At 46.8% G+C, this 17642-nt stretch overlaps 1 protein-coding gene across 1 annotated transcript in view; it reads left to right on the forward strand.

Annotated features, from left to right (window-relative positions):
• The first annotated feature begins 4885 nt into the window (after positions 1-4885).
• Positions 4886-17642, forward strand: part of LOC144755735 (aflatoxin B1 aldehyde reductase member 2-like) — a 364367-nt gene continuing 351610 nt past the window's right edge. The window contains exon 1 of the mRNA XM_078644934.1: positions 4886-5160. Coding sequence (XP_078501060.1) covers positions 4944-5160 — 217 coding nt within the window. The 5' untranslated portion in view covers positions 4886-4943. The remainder of the gene's footprint in view (positions 5161-17642) is intronic.

Consider the following 17642-nt stretch of genomic DNA (forward strand, 5'->3'; position numbering starts at 1 on the left):
TCCAGTTCTCACATACAGGAAAAATTGTGGGTGAATGGAGATGCTCCACTCAAAGAAATCTGGGCGATGGTCAAGAAAGCAGAATTGTCAAGGAGGTGTGCTCAAGCAGCGAAGAAAGAAGCCATAGAGTCGCTAGCGGTATGCAAGATCACGATGCCTACTAGAAATGACCGTTCGAGGCAGAGCGACACGCGGAGGAATCAAGGAGGTGGAAGATCGGACAGCTTCACCAAACATCAGACGGACAGCAGATCCAACAAAGGAGGAAGACCCCACTGTTACAGGTGTGGTAGCAATGCCCATCTGGGAAATGACAAGGCGTGTCCTGCGTTCAGGGCCAAATGCTCTTACTGCAACATTTTCGGACACTACGAAAAGGTGTGTCGAAGAAAACCCAAGAACGCAATGGTACGTTTAGTGGACCAAGGTCAGAGGGAAGATGCAAGCGACCAAGAAGACACAGTGGAAGAAGAGGAGTTCCTTTACATAGATGTCCAAGTACTGGAAATGGAAGGTCCGAACTCAGACAAACCCAGACTGGACATGCACATCGGGGGAATACCACTGGAGATGATCGCAGATAGTGGGGCGCCCATATCCATCGTTCAAAGGAAAGTTTGGGAAGACAGATTCGCCCAAAGGATCAAAGAGAAACTTCTACCAATGGATGTGAGACCAGTCACGTATACCGGACAAAAGATTCCAATGTTGGGGTACTGTCCACTCCTGTTCGAATTCAGGGGCCGCCACGCAAGTTGCAAACTATATGTCGCAGAGAAAGGCCCTTCGGTGCTGAGCTGGAAGGACCAGGGTGCATTGGGAATCCAACTCAACCCGGGAGGAATCGAGAAAATCTTACTTATGGACATGGAGAGCAAGGAAGATGTGACGTCGTGGCAGAAGGCGTACCCCAAGGTGTTCAATGGCCAGATTGGTGAACTGGGTAAATACACACATCTCATCAAGCTAAAGGAGGGAGCGGAGCCCGTTATGCACAAAGTGAGGAATATCCCGTTCCGCAGTAGAGAGGCAGTGCAAACGGAACTGGACAGACTGGAAAGAGAAGGAGTGATCAGGGCGATTGAGAGCGCGGAATGGCTCTCACCCCTAGTAGTAGCCCAAAAACCGAACGGCAAAGTCCGGCTCTGCATAGACCTCAGAGAATTGAACAAAAACATCGTCATAGACAAATTCCCTCTACCACGAATCAATGAAATGCTGGCGAAAACAAAAGATGTTAAATGGTTCTCCACGGTAGACTTGTCATCCGCCTATCATCAAGTGAAACTACATCCGTCGTGCAGCCATCTCACATCTTTTATCACTCCCTTTGGTTGCTACGAATTTGTGAGGATGCCCTTCGGCCTTGCCTCAGCCGCGGCAGTCTTCCAGAAAATTATGCACAGACTTCTAAGAGACTTAAAAGATGTTCTATTCTTTCAGGACGACATTTTAGTGATGGGGAAGTCGAAGCAAGACCATAATGAGAAACTCCACAAAGTGCTACAAAGGCTGCAGGACAACGGGCTTACGGCGGAGTGGTCCAAGTGCAATTTAGGAGTCCAATCCGTCACGTACCTAGGTCACGAGGTGAGTGGACAAGGAATTACTCCTAAGAAGACAAACATGAAAGCCATTCTGGAGGCACCCACTCCTGGGAAGAAAGAAGATGTTCGGTCATTCCTGGGAATTACCGAGTATTACAGCAAATTCATTCCCCATTTCGCCACGAAAACGCACTTTATCCGTCAACTACTCAAGGAAAAGAACAGGTTCCAGTGGGGGAAAGACGAGCAAATGGAATTTGACGCACTCAAGCAGGAGATGAGCACCGCCATTCCCCTCAAATCCCCTCGGGTCAAGGGATTTGACCCGAGTGCAGAGTCCATCCTCACTACTGACGCCAGTGACCGCGGCCTTGGGGCAGTACTGATGCAAAAGTCTGCATCTGGAGAGCTGTCGACGGTCAGTTTCGCCTCTCGCTCGCTAGCTTCCCACGAAGAGAAGTTTAGTGTTGTGGAAAAGGAAATGCTGGCGGTTGTCTGGGCGATGGAGAAATTTAGGCAATACTTGTGGGGAGCCAAGTTCCTAGTGAAGACAGACCACAAACCACTGGTCCGAGTACTGACATCCAGCGGACACGATCATGCTACACCCAGGATTGCCAAGATGACTCTCAGATTGTTAGACTTCGTCTATGAAGTAGAACACATTCCGGGACCGCAGAACAAAGTTGCAGACTTCTTAAGTAGAGCAGCGGCCATGGATGAAGCGAGCAGCGGAGAGAGACAGGACTGGGAAGGATATGTAGTGGCCACCATCCAAGACACAGAAGGAGTGATAAGTGCTCAGGAATGGGAAAAAGCATACGAGGAGGACACTGATCTGGAGGCAGTGAAAGGGTACGTCGTCCATGGATGGCCGGAAAAAAGACACTTGAAGGAAGAACTAAGGAGGTACTGGGAGATCAGGGACGAGTTGTCTCTGGCGGAGAACCCGGTATTCTTACTCCGAGGTGACAAGGTGGTCCCACCGCAGAACATTCTGGATCATCTGATGTCACTACTGCATGAAGGGCACCAAGGAATAACGAAAACGAAAGCCCTTGCCCGACAAGCGTACTGGTGGCCGGCCATCGATGCGCAAGTGGAACGTCATGTGCGTAAGTGCGAGTCATGTGCAAAGGCGGACAAGTCACAGAGCATGCTGAGGCCGCCCTTGGGAAAATTTCCAGTCCCGGATGGGCCGTGGGAAATGATATCAGTAGACATAATGGGCCCAGTCCTCGACAAAGCAGGAACTCAGAAATACGCAGTAGTGATCATTGACAAATACTCGAAATGGCCGGAAATAGAGATAATGGAACATGCCGACACTGAAGCCGTGGTACGTTTTTTACGTGCCACATTTGTCAGGGAAGGAATCCCAAGGATAATTACGTGCGACAACGGGCCCCAATTCACTTCAGCGAAGTGGACTGCCTTTACCAACAGAAATGGAATTGAAGTGAAACACACACCAATCTATCACCCAGCTGGTAATGGTCAAGTGGAGCGTTTCAATCGTGTAATCATGGGAACCATTCAAGCGGCCATTGATGATGGTTTGGACTGGGAGAAAGAATTGGAGAAGATGATTTGGGCTTACCGCATCACACCAGGGAGCACAGGATACAGCCCGTTCAAGGTTTTGAGAGGAAGGGAGGCCTTCACGAAAGATAACACGGCATGGAGGAAACTAGTGGTGCAGAGCAGGTGGTCACCAGCTGTGGTTAGAAGAAATCTAGAAAGGGCGCAGGAGGTATACACGGCTCACTACAACAAAAGACGGAACACTCAGAATACGAATTTGGAGAAAGGCGAGTGGGTTAGGGTAAAACTGGCCATCATGAAGAGAAAGGGAGAGAGCAAGTTTTCACCTCCCTTGAAGGTGGTAGAGCCCTACGCCCGTTCGGCCTTGCTTAGTGACGGCAAGATATGGTCACTGGACAGAATGGCGAAATGCAGTAAAATCTTGAAGTGGGAAGAAGAGACAATGGAAGGTGCAGAGTATGTAGAAGATGAAGGTGAAAGCGAATGTAGAGGAAGGTATGGAGAGAATGTAGACGAAGGAGAGCAGCACGTGGCAGAGGTAGAAGGAGGAAGGAGAAAAGGAGACAAAGAGAGAAGTGGACACACAGCAGGTAATGAAGAGAAAGCGATGGACAGTGAAAGAAGTGATTTAGGAGAACGAACAGAGAACAAGGCATCGGAAGGAGAAGGAAGCAATGAAGGAGTGCAGACCCGTGTGGGGAGGAGAGTGAAGGTACCAGAGAAGTTTAAGGACTATGACATGAACTGGAAGTAAGGACTTGGTTACATGTTTGGGTAAATGCATAAAGGGGGGAGATATGTAGTGGCGGTCTAGTCTTTCTGTCCCCGGACAGGAAGTAGACGACAGGAAGCGGAAAGCGGCCATATTGTGTTATTGGCGCCGACCGCTGCCCCCAAGCAGTTGCTCCCGGCGCTCCGGGTAAATAAAGGTATTCTTACATACTGCTCACGTGTGGCGCATTCATCATTATTACAGTGGGTTGCGCTATATAAGATTTTATAAATAAAATCGGAAGATACACTTCAAGCAGAGCTATCGGGCGGGCTACTGGCGCAGGGAATCGGGGAACATGAAAGCTGTGAATATGTTACATAGTCTTCAGTGTGGCGCCGCGGCCAGGGCGACTGACGCTGGAATCTGGGGATCACGGTTCGATCCCCGGCTCCGGCGGCAGGTTAGCCCAGCACCACTGACGCTGGAATCTGGGGATCACGGTTCGATCCCCGGCTCCGGCGGCAGGTTAGCCCAGCACCATGTGACTCTGGGCAATAGCTCGCTTAATCTTCCCGACGGCCCCCAGCGCCTAGAGACCCAGCACCATGTGACTCTGGGCAATAGCTCGCTTAATCTTCCCGACGGCCCCCAGTGCCTAGAGACCCTTACGGGTGATTGTGCGCTTTACAAATGTGGACTTTACTTTACTTTTACTTTACGTTGTACGTTGTTGTGGCGAAGAATATCTAACCTTCAAGGCAGAGAAACTCTTGATCCGAGCCCAAGAAACACAACAAAGAGAAACCTCAGAGAGCTGCTTAACGTTTAAGCTTGTCACAAAAAGTGACACTTCTTCAAAATAACCTTACAATCGAAATGCAGCCACAAAAAACATTGTACTACTGAAAGTATTATAAACACTTTGATTTTAGCGAAGCGTGTCAGACTTTTAATGCCAATAACGGGTCGCATAAGAGCAGCTTCCCTAAATGCGAACTACACTACCCATGAAGCTATGGGCGATCTTATCCTCGAATCATCTACAGGTTGTGGGCTCTTAGCATGCGGCTGTCAAATGCGACGCATGCGCGTTAGATAGAGTGCCTGTTTCAAAGATCAGGAGGGCTGCAGCTGACATGTCCCGAGCCGCTTCCTCCTTAGCAGTCATGGCGCGGTCTTTGCCGACCACCGTCCTGGGGACCATGGCCTTCGGCTCCAGTTTGGATCAGAGCGGGAGTGCCGAAGCGGTGCAGGAGTTCACGGCGCGGGGGTTTGACCAGCTGGACACCGCTTTCGGATACAACCAAGGCGAGGCAGAGCGCGTGATAGGAGTAATGGGACTAGGACTGAAAGGTAATGGAACTTTTGGGGTGTGCGCAGTACACTACAAGCCTCGTTCCCAATGCAGCCCTGCATGCTAAGGGCACATATCGGTGTTTGAGAGTCCTGGCCCCATGGGTGGAACTTATTTCACCAAGAAGCTGTAAGTTTAACACCACAACACACTCTCAGCTGACTTCGTGTGAGTCGAATGAGCGACATCTAGATACTGTTAATCACTTCCTCCCAGTCTCACACCATATTTATATCAGATGAGTTGTGGAGACACAGATTTTTATACTTTCTCTGTGTTGTTACTCTTTCTGCTTTAAGAACGTACAACCTCGTTTCCCAACTAGTTACATACCATGACTGATTCTTAACATCTCACAATGATTAACATTTATGGGATGACAGTTGCAAAGTCCATCCCGACAGATCTCCCCACCAAAACCCCCTCTTACTTGTGGCTGTTCTGCACCATAAACTTTAAATTAAAAATCTTAGAATGGACGAGCCAGCCCGGTAACCTGTTTAGAGTTATATAATCCCCAAAAATGCTAAAAGAAGACACGTAGAGCTGTTCAAATCTGGCAGCTCACTGTAAATCAAAACAACATCTGCACTCCTGCTTCTCACACTTCTGAATCCTTCACCACCTGCTGCATCCTTTAACGCCACAACCACGCCACTGTGATCATCATGCACGACAGTGGGACCAAAACACAGACAACACTTTGCAGACCACACATCCTACACAGTGTTGCATGCTAATCACATAAGGAAGCGATTTAGTGCCAGCATATAGGAATAGTAAGCGGTATATAGATTTACTAGTACAATAGTATGGCAAGGTTGCTCAAGTTTCCAAGATCCATGCCCGTCCCTCAGCCAGTCCAGGATTTTCTTAGCATTTTAGGATTAGTAGTCGTCCTCATTACATTCTAGATATATATATATATATATGTATATATATCTTTTTATTGCATGATTAATTAAAATCAAAGGGCCCACAACATGGGAGGGATACACATTTAAATAAGGTAGAAAAGGCATGTAAATATACTAGTGTATAAAAACCTAATAAAAGTGTAACAAATTAAGGTCAGATGCATTAATAAAGTATGAATAATGAGGTATCCTTCCCTCCACAACTTAAAAACTCCCCTTCATCTGCTGTTCGTGATCCGATTGAAGGATTTGTTAATTGCCAAGCCTTAACACCCCTGCCAGATTGGTCATTGTGAGTGAGATTCAGCATGGGGGTAAATCAGAGGCCAGGAGGGTGGCAAGTAAAGTGGCTACAGATTTCCTACATTTCACAAAGGGGGCAGCTAGCTGAGCTGATTTGCCTCTCACACATGTTTCTACCGTGCCTCAACAAGTCCTAACATTTAAAATCGGAAATACCAGTCAAAGCCAGAGCCTCCTTTGCGGTATTAACTCATCAAATATATTATAGAGTACATGTGTCAATGATTCCCCTGCCTTTGCATTGTCTGTCAGTCATTCAGGTTCCTTCGACCGTACCAATAGGAATTTAAAGGAATTGATCCAAAACGCAATCCCATTAGGTGACGTGTCATACTCAAGTTGAGGGGCAAAGAAAGGTTGAGTGGGAGGAACCCTGGCTCATACAGCATAAAGGCCAACCCTCTGTATCCCAATTACTTCACAGCTTGTACGTCATGTTATGTTAAAAATGTATAAAGCGCCTGGTTACTCCATTACGGAGTGTCCCAGCGCTAGGTTTTCTCCTACATTATCATTGATCAGTGGACCAGCCATGGTCATTAGATGGCTTATGGATTGCCTGCAGAACCAGGTCTTTAAATGTCTACGAAACAGCACTTCTGAAGGCTGCATTCTAAGTTCCAGGGGGGGAGGAGATTCCACATCTTAACCTCAAGCAAATTAAAGGATCTCCACCCAAACGAGTTCTGTGCACTTTAGGTAACAACAGCTTAGCTGTTCCCCAGGATCTGTGACTGCGATTTGGCAGATAGATGGATCAGGGGAAATACATATCGGGGACCTTTCAAATTTATGATTCTGGGACAGAAGCATAAAGCTTTGATGGCCACTCTGGCCTGAATAGGAAGCCAGTGAAGTTTAGTAAGGGCAGGGCCGAGAGATGAATACCTAGGAATATTTTGGAGCATACAGGCCGCAGTGTTCTGCAACATTCTTATTCTGCCCTTAGAGACTCCAATATAAAGAACGTTACAGTAGTCCTGGTGAGACACTACCAACGCCTGGATTCATGTTTTCTTAGCCGACTCTGGTAACCGCTCTAAGATTTTGCATAGCGTCTTCAAGATGCCAAAACAGGAGTCAGCCAGTGACTAGATTTTGTAGTCGAAGGACAGTGCTGAAACAAACCGGACCCCAAGATATTTTATTTTACGGACAGGGACAGCGACCGACCCCAGTTTAGAAGGCCACCATATAGAAGACCAGATGGACGGTTGCTTGCCAAACACAAGAACCTCAGTCTTTCCCGCATTTAGTTTCAGGGAACTAAAAGCCATCCATTTTGCCAGGTCCACCAGGAGCGCTCTAAGCTTAGGGGCGGCATCACCTTCGTCCTGTGTCAGGGTTATAATCAGCTGAGTATCATCAGCATATGATACCATCTTCACCCCATGACACTCAGCTACGTCCACCAGAGGGCGCATGCAGACATTAAACCGGGTAGGGCTCAGAGCCGAACCCTGAGGCACTCCTTGCAACATGGAGAGAGTCTGAGACCTGTAGGACTGCTGGCAGACCTGGACGGTCTGTTCATGGAGAAAATCTGTGATCCAGTCAAGTGTGCAGTCCCTAACCCCAAGAATACACAGGAGTTTCAGAAGGAGACCATGGAATACCGCATCAAATGCGGCAATTACATCTAACAGGATCAGGGCCGCTATCTTGCCCTCATCAGCAGATATTCTAAGAGATTCAGAGGCTAGAAGAAGAGCTGATTCGGTGCTGAACATAGATCTAAACCCTGATTGAGTCATATGAAGAAGATTATTTTCTTCAGTAAACATAGTTAACTGGAGGGTAAAACATCTTTCAGCCATCTTAGCAAAAAATGAAAGTAAAGAGATTGGTCTCAGATTTTCTGCAAGAGTGGGGTCCAGTGAGGGCTTCTTTAGTAAAGAACCACCATTTCAAGTTTCTAGTCCGAGGGGACTAGACCAGAGACAAAGGAACGATTTAGAAGATTACAAAGTACGGGGGAAATAGGTTTCTTCCCATGTAACAGCATGGTTGGTGAGAAGGGAACAAGAGGGGAGCCCGATTTCACTGTAGAGAGAAGGCTCAGTCTCCGGAACAGTTAGAGCTTTGAGGTTGAGGAGACCCTCAGAAGGGAGTGTATTCTCCGGCGGGATGAATTTAAAATTCCTGCTAGATTCAGGAAAGGAGGACTAGATAGTATCTATCTTTTCAGAGAAAAAGCGGGCCACTAGATTGCAGTGGTCTGTAGAGGAAGGGATGGTAGCAGCAACTCGCTTGAGGGAGGTAAGGCTTTTGACGATCTGAACGATCTCCCTAGGTGAACCCCTAGAGGATTCAGGAAAGGAGGACTAGATAGTATCTATCTTTTCAGAGAAAAAGCGGGCCACTAGATTGCAGTGGTCTGTAGAGGAAGGGATGGTAGCAGCAACTCGCTTGAGGGAGGTAAGGCTTTTGACGATCTGAAAGATCTCCCTAGGTGAACCCCTAGAGGATTTGATCTTAAGGGTGTAACATTTAGTACGTGTTCTCTTGATCTGCTTGTGATAATTTGTTAGTGCCCCTAGAAATAACATTTTATCATCTGGCTTACAGTCCCTTCTCCAGAGGCGCTCCAACCATTTTCAGATCTTTTTTTGGCCCAGGAGTTCCTCGGTGAACCATTCCGCAGTTGAATTGCAGCGGGTACTGTTACATGGCTTCAGAGGAGGTAAGGTGTCCAGATCCCCAATTAGCCAGGAGAAGATTTGTTGATTGGCACTCTGCGGGCTGATTCAGTTCCAATGCTTAGAGGTTCCTTTAATAGAGAAGATGTTACGCGACAGCTATGTGTTCAAAATATACATTTAGATCGACCAGAACTATAAATTTCAGATGGCATAGGAGGAAATTAGATCCAGCAGAGCATTGGTAAAGGCTCTGGCTGGTCCTAGTGGCCGATAGATAAGAAGCACTGCTACAGAATGAGAGCTGGTGAAAGATAAGGAGAAGAGGACTGCTTGGCAGCCAGGAATTGTGAGCTCAATCAGCTTGAATTGATAATTACTCTTAAAAATCACTGCGAGCCCTCCACCCCTTTGTTTAGGTCTATCTATTCTCAATATGGAACTAAGCATCTCGGAGGGCATCCAGAATGTCTGGGGCAGACTGGCCATGACGCCAGGTTTCCATTAGGTACAGAGCTACTGGCTGTTGGTTAATTAACAATCCTGCAATTTCAAAGAACGTCATGTTCCCTTGATATTAACTTTGTATATTTAATCAGCAGTTTGGCCTTCACGGAAACTGGTAAGCCCCATGTCTAGATTTCGCATGCCTCTAGGGCCTCAAGGGCATGGTTTTGAAACTTGTGCCAGTTTGTAGCCGGGTTGCTTACCACTTTCCAAGTCATATTTTTTTAACAAATGGTTCTTCGCCTGCTTGGCTTTAAGGCTATAGACAAAGAATTTTGCTTTTAATATTCAATGCTGCGAAGCTAACACTAATTTGTGTCTGATTTGCGTGTGCAATTTGAAAGCGAAAATACTCTGCGGTAGCAAGAGAACTGCGTTCTGTCCAGCAAGTTGGCCATTTTGTCTTTGAATATCATTGCCACGTAGGCGATGGTGGGGAGGAATTTGCATCCTATTACCTTCAAGAGAGGGGATAGATGTGAGTTCTTTGAGCTGCTTACCAAAAGTCCACTTATTACATTATAAAATCAGGACAATCCTCAGATTACGAAGTATAAACCTGCATTAGGTGAGTGACTTGCGCACAGAGCTGGGAAGCTTGAGAGCAACTGAGCTAAACCATTTAAAAAAGTTCCCCCACAACTTTTCAAATCTGTTCTTTATTAAATATATCGGTGCATGTTCTAGACTTAAACACGTTTTCAATCCAGACCCTTATCGTTCAGTACACGTACATTGTCATAAGATGTAAACTGGCAGATGACCAGCATCTTACAATCTCATATCCAGTAATCAGAAATGCGCTAGCATTTGCTTCGAGCATAACATTGGCAAAAAACCCTTGTCGGCATCTCCGACAGCTATCACACCCCTTTGGTATTTCCCAAAGAATCCATCCTTTCCCAGTCATCTACTTCCTCTATGTGGATCTTCTTGGTCCTCTAGTCCTCAATAACAACATTAAAATTATACTATGCACTGACAACGCACAACTTTTAATGAAAGTCTATTCTTTCCCCTGACATCCAAAGCCTCAAACATGGCCTGCACTTCGTCCAGCCCTAATGTCCAGCACCCATCTTTAAATAAACACCACCCAAACAGAATTTCTTGTGTCATCTAACAGCTATTTCAAATCTGGCTGAACAATATGAACGTAGATGGCTTCAACAAAAAGGTATCGACCAATGCTGGATCACTTAGATGCTCTTTCAACACTGACCTAGCCTACAAAGAACACTTTATCAAGAAGCTCATGATGGCCTGGCACCAACTCTCTCTACTAGAGAAAGTGAAACCATATCTTCCAGAAAGCAACTTCAGAACTGCCATCCAAACCCCTTGTGTTCTCGCATATGAATGGTGCAAACAAATTGTTCAGAAACTTTGCAGACACCACATTCGCCCCAAGGAAACGTATCAAACATGGTGCATCACTCTTATCAGTGGCCTGAAAAGAATACAAAAATCAAGTGGGGAATGGATCACTTGTCCTCATAGCTGCCAAGGTTTCAGATTGCTATGTGTGACATTTTCATAATTTCATTGTAATTATGAGTGACATTTCAACGTCTATGAGTGACACTTTATCACAAGCAAAATCATGCGATAAAGATGAGGGGAAACGTATAAAAGTCAGAAATTACACTCATTTGAGTAACGGGAACCTCTAAAAAGCTCTTAAAACTACTACAAAGAACCAGAAATGGAAGGGCACTAACCAGAGAAATACTGCGTGACCGCAGTTTTCAGTAAGAGAAGGTAGGCATGCACTGCAGCTGCTCAGAAGATCTAATTGATTTGATCATTCATGACAGCATGCTAGCTTAAAAAACAAAGTTCATAGCATAGCAAGTGCAACTAGGAGATTATACCATAAATCAGGCCTCTCCGAGACCAGTCAAACTGAATGACAAACTAACTTTGTTTTAATTTCTGTTTGAGGACTGACTAGAGAACATGCTGAACATTTAACACAGCAGACACCATCCCAAATACATACATTTGCTACGGTGCCACTTTCAGGGCTGGCAGCCAAAGGCCCCCTTCTACTCTGTTGGTAAAGAGGGTATTGTGGAGTAGTGTGGCTCACTGGTTAGAGGTGGCAGGCCTGAGAGCAGAAGTCAGTCCGGGACCAGGGTTCAATTCCCGACGCGGCAGGGTCGTGGACCTTGGTCAGCGGACTCGATAATTCTCGCTTCGGTGCTTACTCTAATCAGGGGTTCCACTCGGCAACTCTGGGCATTAGCTTGCCTAATCTCCACAACGGCCCCACCAATTCCGGGGATGCCTGGCTCCACCTTGGGGACTCCCAGCAAGGGACCATCCCACAGGGAAAGCCAGGACGGGTTCCCCAGAGTTATACAGCGCCGGGACGCCCCGTTGCTGGGGCAGCTGTGCGCTTTACAAGTATACTACATTTACATTTACATTTGCCAAACCCAAAAAGTCCCTGGTTATTTGTGCACATTGTTATCATAGCCTATTTTACACTCTGTGTTATACGATTTGAAAATAATGACATGCATATTCATAGTGCTGCCAGAGGCTAGGACTTCATAGCACTTCAAATACATGTTCCTAATCTCCAATGCATCAACAAGGGTTAAATTCTGTGTCGATGTTACATACACCTGTAGTGATCACATTAACCAGTTGAGCTTCCACGGCCTAACAGTACATTTACCACCTGCTAGTTTAACTTGCATTTATGTTCTTCATTAAATGTGTGTACATTTTATTTTATATGCAGTTACCTGCAGGTAAAAGGCAAGCAGAAGAGTTAAAAAATATTTTGTTTTTAGCCCCGTCGCTGGCTCTATCCCCATTGCACTTGGGATAGCTTCATATTCTTTCTTATGACCCGCTGGTGAAAATACGAGTTGTATGAGCTATGCTGCGCTTTTTGAACTACACTGAAGTCTCCCTCTTGCATCTTTCCACGCTTAATTTAACACCTGTTGTGCATTTCCTACGGACGGCACCCTTCACCCTGGGTTAGCAGCCTGCGAAGAAAAGACACTGAACTAAGGAGGTCAGTTTGCCTATTGAACTAAAATATACTCAGAGGTACCTTACGACAATGCCAACGGAGCTTGGAAACGGGGATTGCTGCAGCTGGGCAGACCGTGGGGCCTGCCTGAAGAAATGAGTGATGAGAGACGTCAATCTAAATGTCTTGCACGGGGCAAACAGAACCTCCGGAACTTGGCGGCCGTTAATGTTTACAGTCATTCCAGCCCCCCTATGGCATTTCAGTTATGCATCACATACTCAGTAGTGCGTAAGTCTGACAACACCGTTAAGTGGCAGACTGTCTGGCTAGAAGTACTTACTGTCTCTCTCTGACACTGTGTGTTCATTTAACAGTTGGGTAGCGCCCGGACAGCTGTGTCGACTGTGACTCCGCAGCCACCACCGTGGGGGGCTGACTTACTTATGTTGAGTGACCTGCTGCAGTGCTGCCCAGCCACGATGTGCAGCACAGACTGCCTGCCACTAGTACTGCCAGTGCTGTCCACTCGAGTCGGACACTCCTCGCCTCGACCGCTCCCTCCCCGCCGTGGCCGCGCTCGTCTTCCTGGTGGGGCTGGCCAGCCCAGAGCTGACTTTCGCCGGCTCAGCTGCCTGCCAGGAGGTCAAGTCAACTGCTGCTGCAGCCTGGTTTGCGGGGCGCAGGCGCCCGCAATCGAGCATGCGGCCGGACCCCATGCGGCCGGCCCGGCCTGCGATGAGAGGCTGTGAGTGACTGAGCAGTAGGCAGCATGCACTCCGACTCGCAGATTCCCCCGCCGCTTTACAAACTTCCTGTTCCTGTCCGGACGTGACGGCACTCTTCCGCCGCACATCCCCCGGATTTAATCCCGCCGCCCCTGGTGACACGGTGATCATTCATTGGCTGCATTATCGGACTGAGAGGGCAGGCATGATCCCGGCCCCCGGCTGTGTTATGAGCCGCGTGCTGGCGCCGCAGCCTCACCATTTGCTAGTGACAGGCGCCGTTGGTGGCTCGCCTGGCAGCAGGTGCAAAATGCGTGACATTGCATTTCAGTGCGTGATGCGGATCACCGCACTGAAATGCGTGAGCGTCACACGTGTTGCGTGACGCTTGGCAGGACTGTGTCCTGCTTAATCAAGGGTCAGCAAATCGTCGTTACCAGCAAGACAAGGAGGGTCCAAGGATTCCAAGGCTAAACAACGCTTAATAAGCTGCTTTTATAAGTAGATGGAGACACACTCGAAGCTCTGGACCTCTTGAGCTTCATAAGCAAAGGCAAGTTTGAGAAATAGAAAGTGTGTATTCCATGAGATATCAAAATTGTGCTTATTTGGATAAATATCCGTTCTTTCGAATTGTCATATAGGAGACAGAACTACTTCAAATTGCAGTGTGACATCTTTATTATTTTGTTGTGAGACATGGACAGCCGACACGTGTTTCGCCCCCTATTGGCGAGTTGCGCCGGGGCTTTCGCAAGGCTATTTACACATATACAACGTATATTGTAACTGTTTCCAAATTGTCAAAGTCCAAAAGACAAGAGTTTCAATACTCGTAGAACAAAATTCTTCTGTAGGTTTTCAAAAGGCTGACGAATGCAGTTCGGTCCCTGCTCGCAGCTCTCGGTATACGAATAGGTGTATGGGTTGAATCCCGACTTAGTCAAGGTTAGGGAGAAGGAAGAGGAAATGATCCATTCAGCTTCCTTGTACTATATCCAAAAATCAAGTGGGGAATGGATCACTTGTCCTGCTTAACCTAGGGTCAGCAAATCGTCGTGTTCGGTAGCCCAATAAAAAACCCTCAAACACGTGCAAAAGATGGATTGTGGTGGTATATCTTGATTCTCCGCCTCTTAATCACATGTTGGCATCATCATAGGGTTAGTGAGCGTGCTTTCTCCACCCGGAGGTATGACCCTGGTTAGTGCAGAAGTGATCAGTTATATTAGGGTCATATGTGAAAAAACAGAAAATAAAAAATACTCGTACTGCCAGTGGTTTACTTAATAGTTCTGGATTCGAGATATTGGTTTAGAAAGCGAAATTAAGAGGCGGAGAATCAAGATATACCGCCACAATCCATCTTTTGCATGTGTTTAAGGGTTTTTTATTGGGATACCGAACACGACGATTTGCTGACCCTAGGTTAAGCAGGACAAGTGATCCATTCCCCACTTGATTTTTGGATATAGTACAAGGAAGCTGAATGGATCATTTCCTCTTCCTTCTCCCTAACCTTGATTAAGTATACTGAAAAGAATACAACCATATTGCCCCCCACGCTTATGAAGCTCAACTAACCAACCCAGATATATTTAAAACCTTCTTTATTGTTTAGAAAGGCATTTCCATTGTTACCCTGTTGATCTGGCTGTTAGGGCAAAACAGAGGAGAGCACACAACATCAGTAAGGAAGAGGAGAGTGCTTCATATAAGTGCAGATAACACAGTAGACATCCGGATAGCAACTACACACAATTGTGTTGCCATGTGGGAGTATGCTGGTGCCAACTCACGATTGCAAAGGACCTTAGCCACAGCCCCACATCTAGCATGACCCAGCACAAGCAGAAACACGTGTGTGAATCTTCAGTTCAGCATCATTTGGACTATGTAATCACAAGGTAGCAAAACGGTTATAGTGGAGAGGAAATTATTCCTCATCTCCTTCTTGGAGCAGGGAAACCAACTTTATGGTGGTCATTTTGCTGCACACTTACCACTGTTTTATTTAAACATAAGGTGGGGTGTAATCTGGGTTTCAGAATCCCAGCAGTCTATACTATGAACCCTCTTTCCCTTCTTTTTTCTTTCATTAATGTTTTGCCTTTTTTTCCCTTCTTTCCGCCTTTCATTCCTTTCCTTTCTGCCTTCTTTTTCTTCCTTTTCATTGTTTCTTTTTTACTTTCTCTTTTGCCTTCTTCCATTCTTTCCTTTTTGACTGCTTTCCTTTCCTCCTTCTCACATCCTATTTCTTGCCTTTACTTTTCCCCTTTTCGTTATTTTTTCTTCTTTAAATGCTTTCCTGCTTACTTTCTTTTAAGCTTTCTGTTTAACTTTTCCTTCTTTTTTTCTTGCATTCTTCCCCTTTTCTTGCCTACTTTCCATATATCTTTCCTTTCTTATTTTGTATTTCATTTCTTTGTTTATACTTTCTTGTTTGCCTTTCCTTTCTTTCTGTTTTACCGTTCTTTTTAGTTTTTCCTTCCTTCTTTTCTTTCCCCTTCTCTTTTTTGCCTTTTTCCCTTCTTTCTTTAGTTTTTTCATATTTGCCTACTTTGCATTTTCTGTAGTTTTCTTTCCCTCTTTTCGCCTTCTTTGTTCTTTCTTACTTTCTTTAAATTTTTCTCTCCCTCCTTCCTCCTTTTTGCCATTGTTCCTCATTCACTCCTTTGTGCCTGCCCTTCTTTCTCAAAGGCGAGGCTTGCAGCCAATGCCAAACAGATGTTATTTAGGTAAAGCCTAGAGGCAGCGCGCATTTCCTGCTCGCCCTGTGAAGCATGCTGTATTAGGGTATGCACTGGAAACCCCGCCCACTCGCTGCCCATATTTGTCATTTGCTTGTGTCATTGTCCTTTGTAAATTCTGCCTTGTGATTCGTAAATAGGCTTGTTAGTCCCTCCTTGGTAACGCCTTGTCTACATTTGTAACCTCCCATGAGGACTGGCCCTTTTACTTTGGTTGTTACATGGTACCTGTTCTATAGTCTGTAAGCACTATTTTCTTTAATTAGTTTCTCCTACTGGAGGCAGGACATGCGCTGCTTCAGCTGGTTTTTAAGGATATTCCACAACATTGCAGCATGCTGTACGTTTTTAGTAAAGTAATGTATTTATTTTAATTACAGCACGGTCCACTTTAACTATAGAGGCCGTGGGAGGAGCTTGGCGGGCATCCGAGATGGCCGCTTGAGCACAGCGCTCTCCGGACCCTCGCCGCTCCCGGCATTTTATCCTGGCTGAATCCTGATTTCTTGCAAGAATTCGTGTGAGGGACGTTTGGCTGATTACCCTGGCACTTTTCAGAAATCGATTTGGATTTCGTATTCCTGAGATATGGTGCTCTGAACTTTTGGGCTCCGCCCTTGAGGTGCGCCCGGGACGGGGTGCGGTTCTGCAGCCGTCCTGCAATTGAACAACAACGGCAGGAGATCTGGCCTTGTGGGTCCCCCCTTCCTAAGTTTCGGTTTCGATTCCGTTCCGACTTGGGCCACGGGTGTGGATGTCGTGTTGCGACTGAGACTTGGAGGCAGATCGGCTGTTGGGCTTTCATTTGACCTATTTGCTGGCTTGGCGACCTCTACCCGAGTTGTGCCCCCTTTTTCATGTACTTTTGATCCTGTACTTTGAGTGTCGGGCCCGTCGAACCTGGTGGCTTGTCCTGTGACGCATCTTCAAAATGGCGGGCAGAGGGGACAGAGAGACTCGCAAGACGAAAACACCTCTGCGCGGAGCTCCAGTTCAATCAAATGTCATGGACCGTTATACCCATTCTAAGGGGTCCCCCGGAGCTGCCCTGCCTGGTTCCAGTATAGCGTCCGAACGAGTTTTGGAAGAGTCGGCGGAGCCCTCCCTACAGGATATCATGGGCGCCATCTCGGGTGTGAGGGAATCCATCGGCCTACAATACGAGGCCTTGGCCCACAAACTTGACACCGTGGCTATTGAGGTGAATCTGATTCGTGCTGATCTCGGCAAGACGAATGAGAGGGTACAATCACTGGATATTAAATCTTCCAGCCTTACGAGTGACGTCTCGGAGCTCCAAACTGAGATTGGAAATCTCCGTCGGGGGAACGACTTCATGACCCGTCGCCTGGAGGACTTTGAAAATAGGGCGCGTCGCTGCAATGTTCGCCTGGTTGGTGTACCGGAGAACCCTGAACCCCACTCGGTGGATCTCCTGGTTGAGGATCTGGTCTTGAACCATCTGGCCCCTTCTGGTCTCACAAAAGTTTTCACGGTGGAACGCGCACATCGTGTTCCAGGAGGCAAAGTCAAGCCGGGAGCCCCGCCGAGACCCATTGTAGCGAAGCTTTTTCATTATAGAGACCGGGACGCTATCCTGCAGGCATCGCGGGTGAAGGGCCCGGTGGCCTTTGAGAATGCTACG

The sequence above is a fragment of the Lissotriton helveticus genome, chromosome 5_1 (genome assembly GCF_964261635.1).
Source record: "Lissotriton helveticus chromosome 5_1, aLisHel1.1, whole genome shotgun sequence".
Classification (NCBI taxonomy): domain Eukaryota; kingdom Metazoa; phylum Chordata; class Amphibia; order Caudata; family Salamandridae; genus Lissotriton; species Lissotriton helveticus.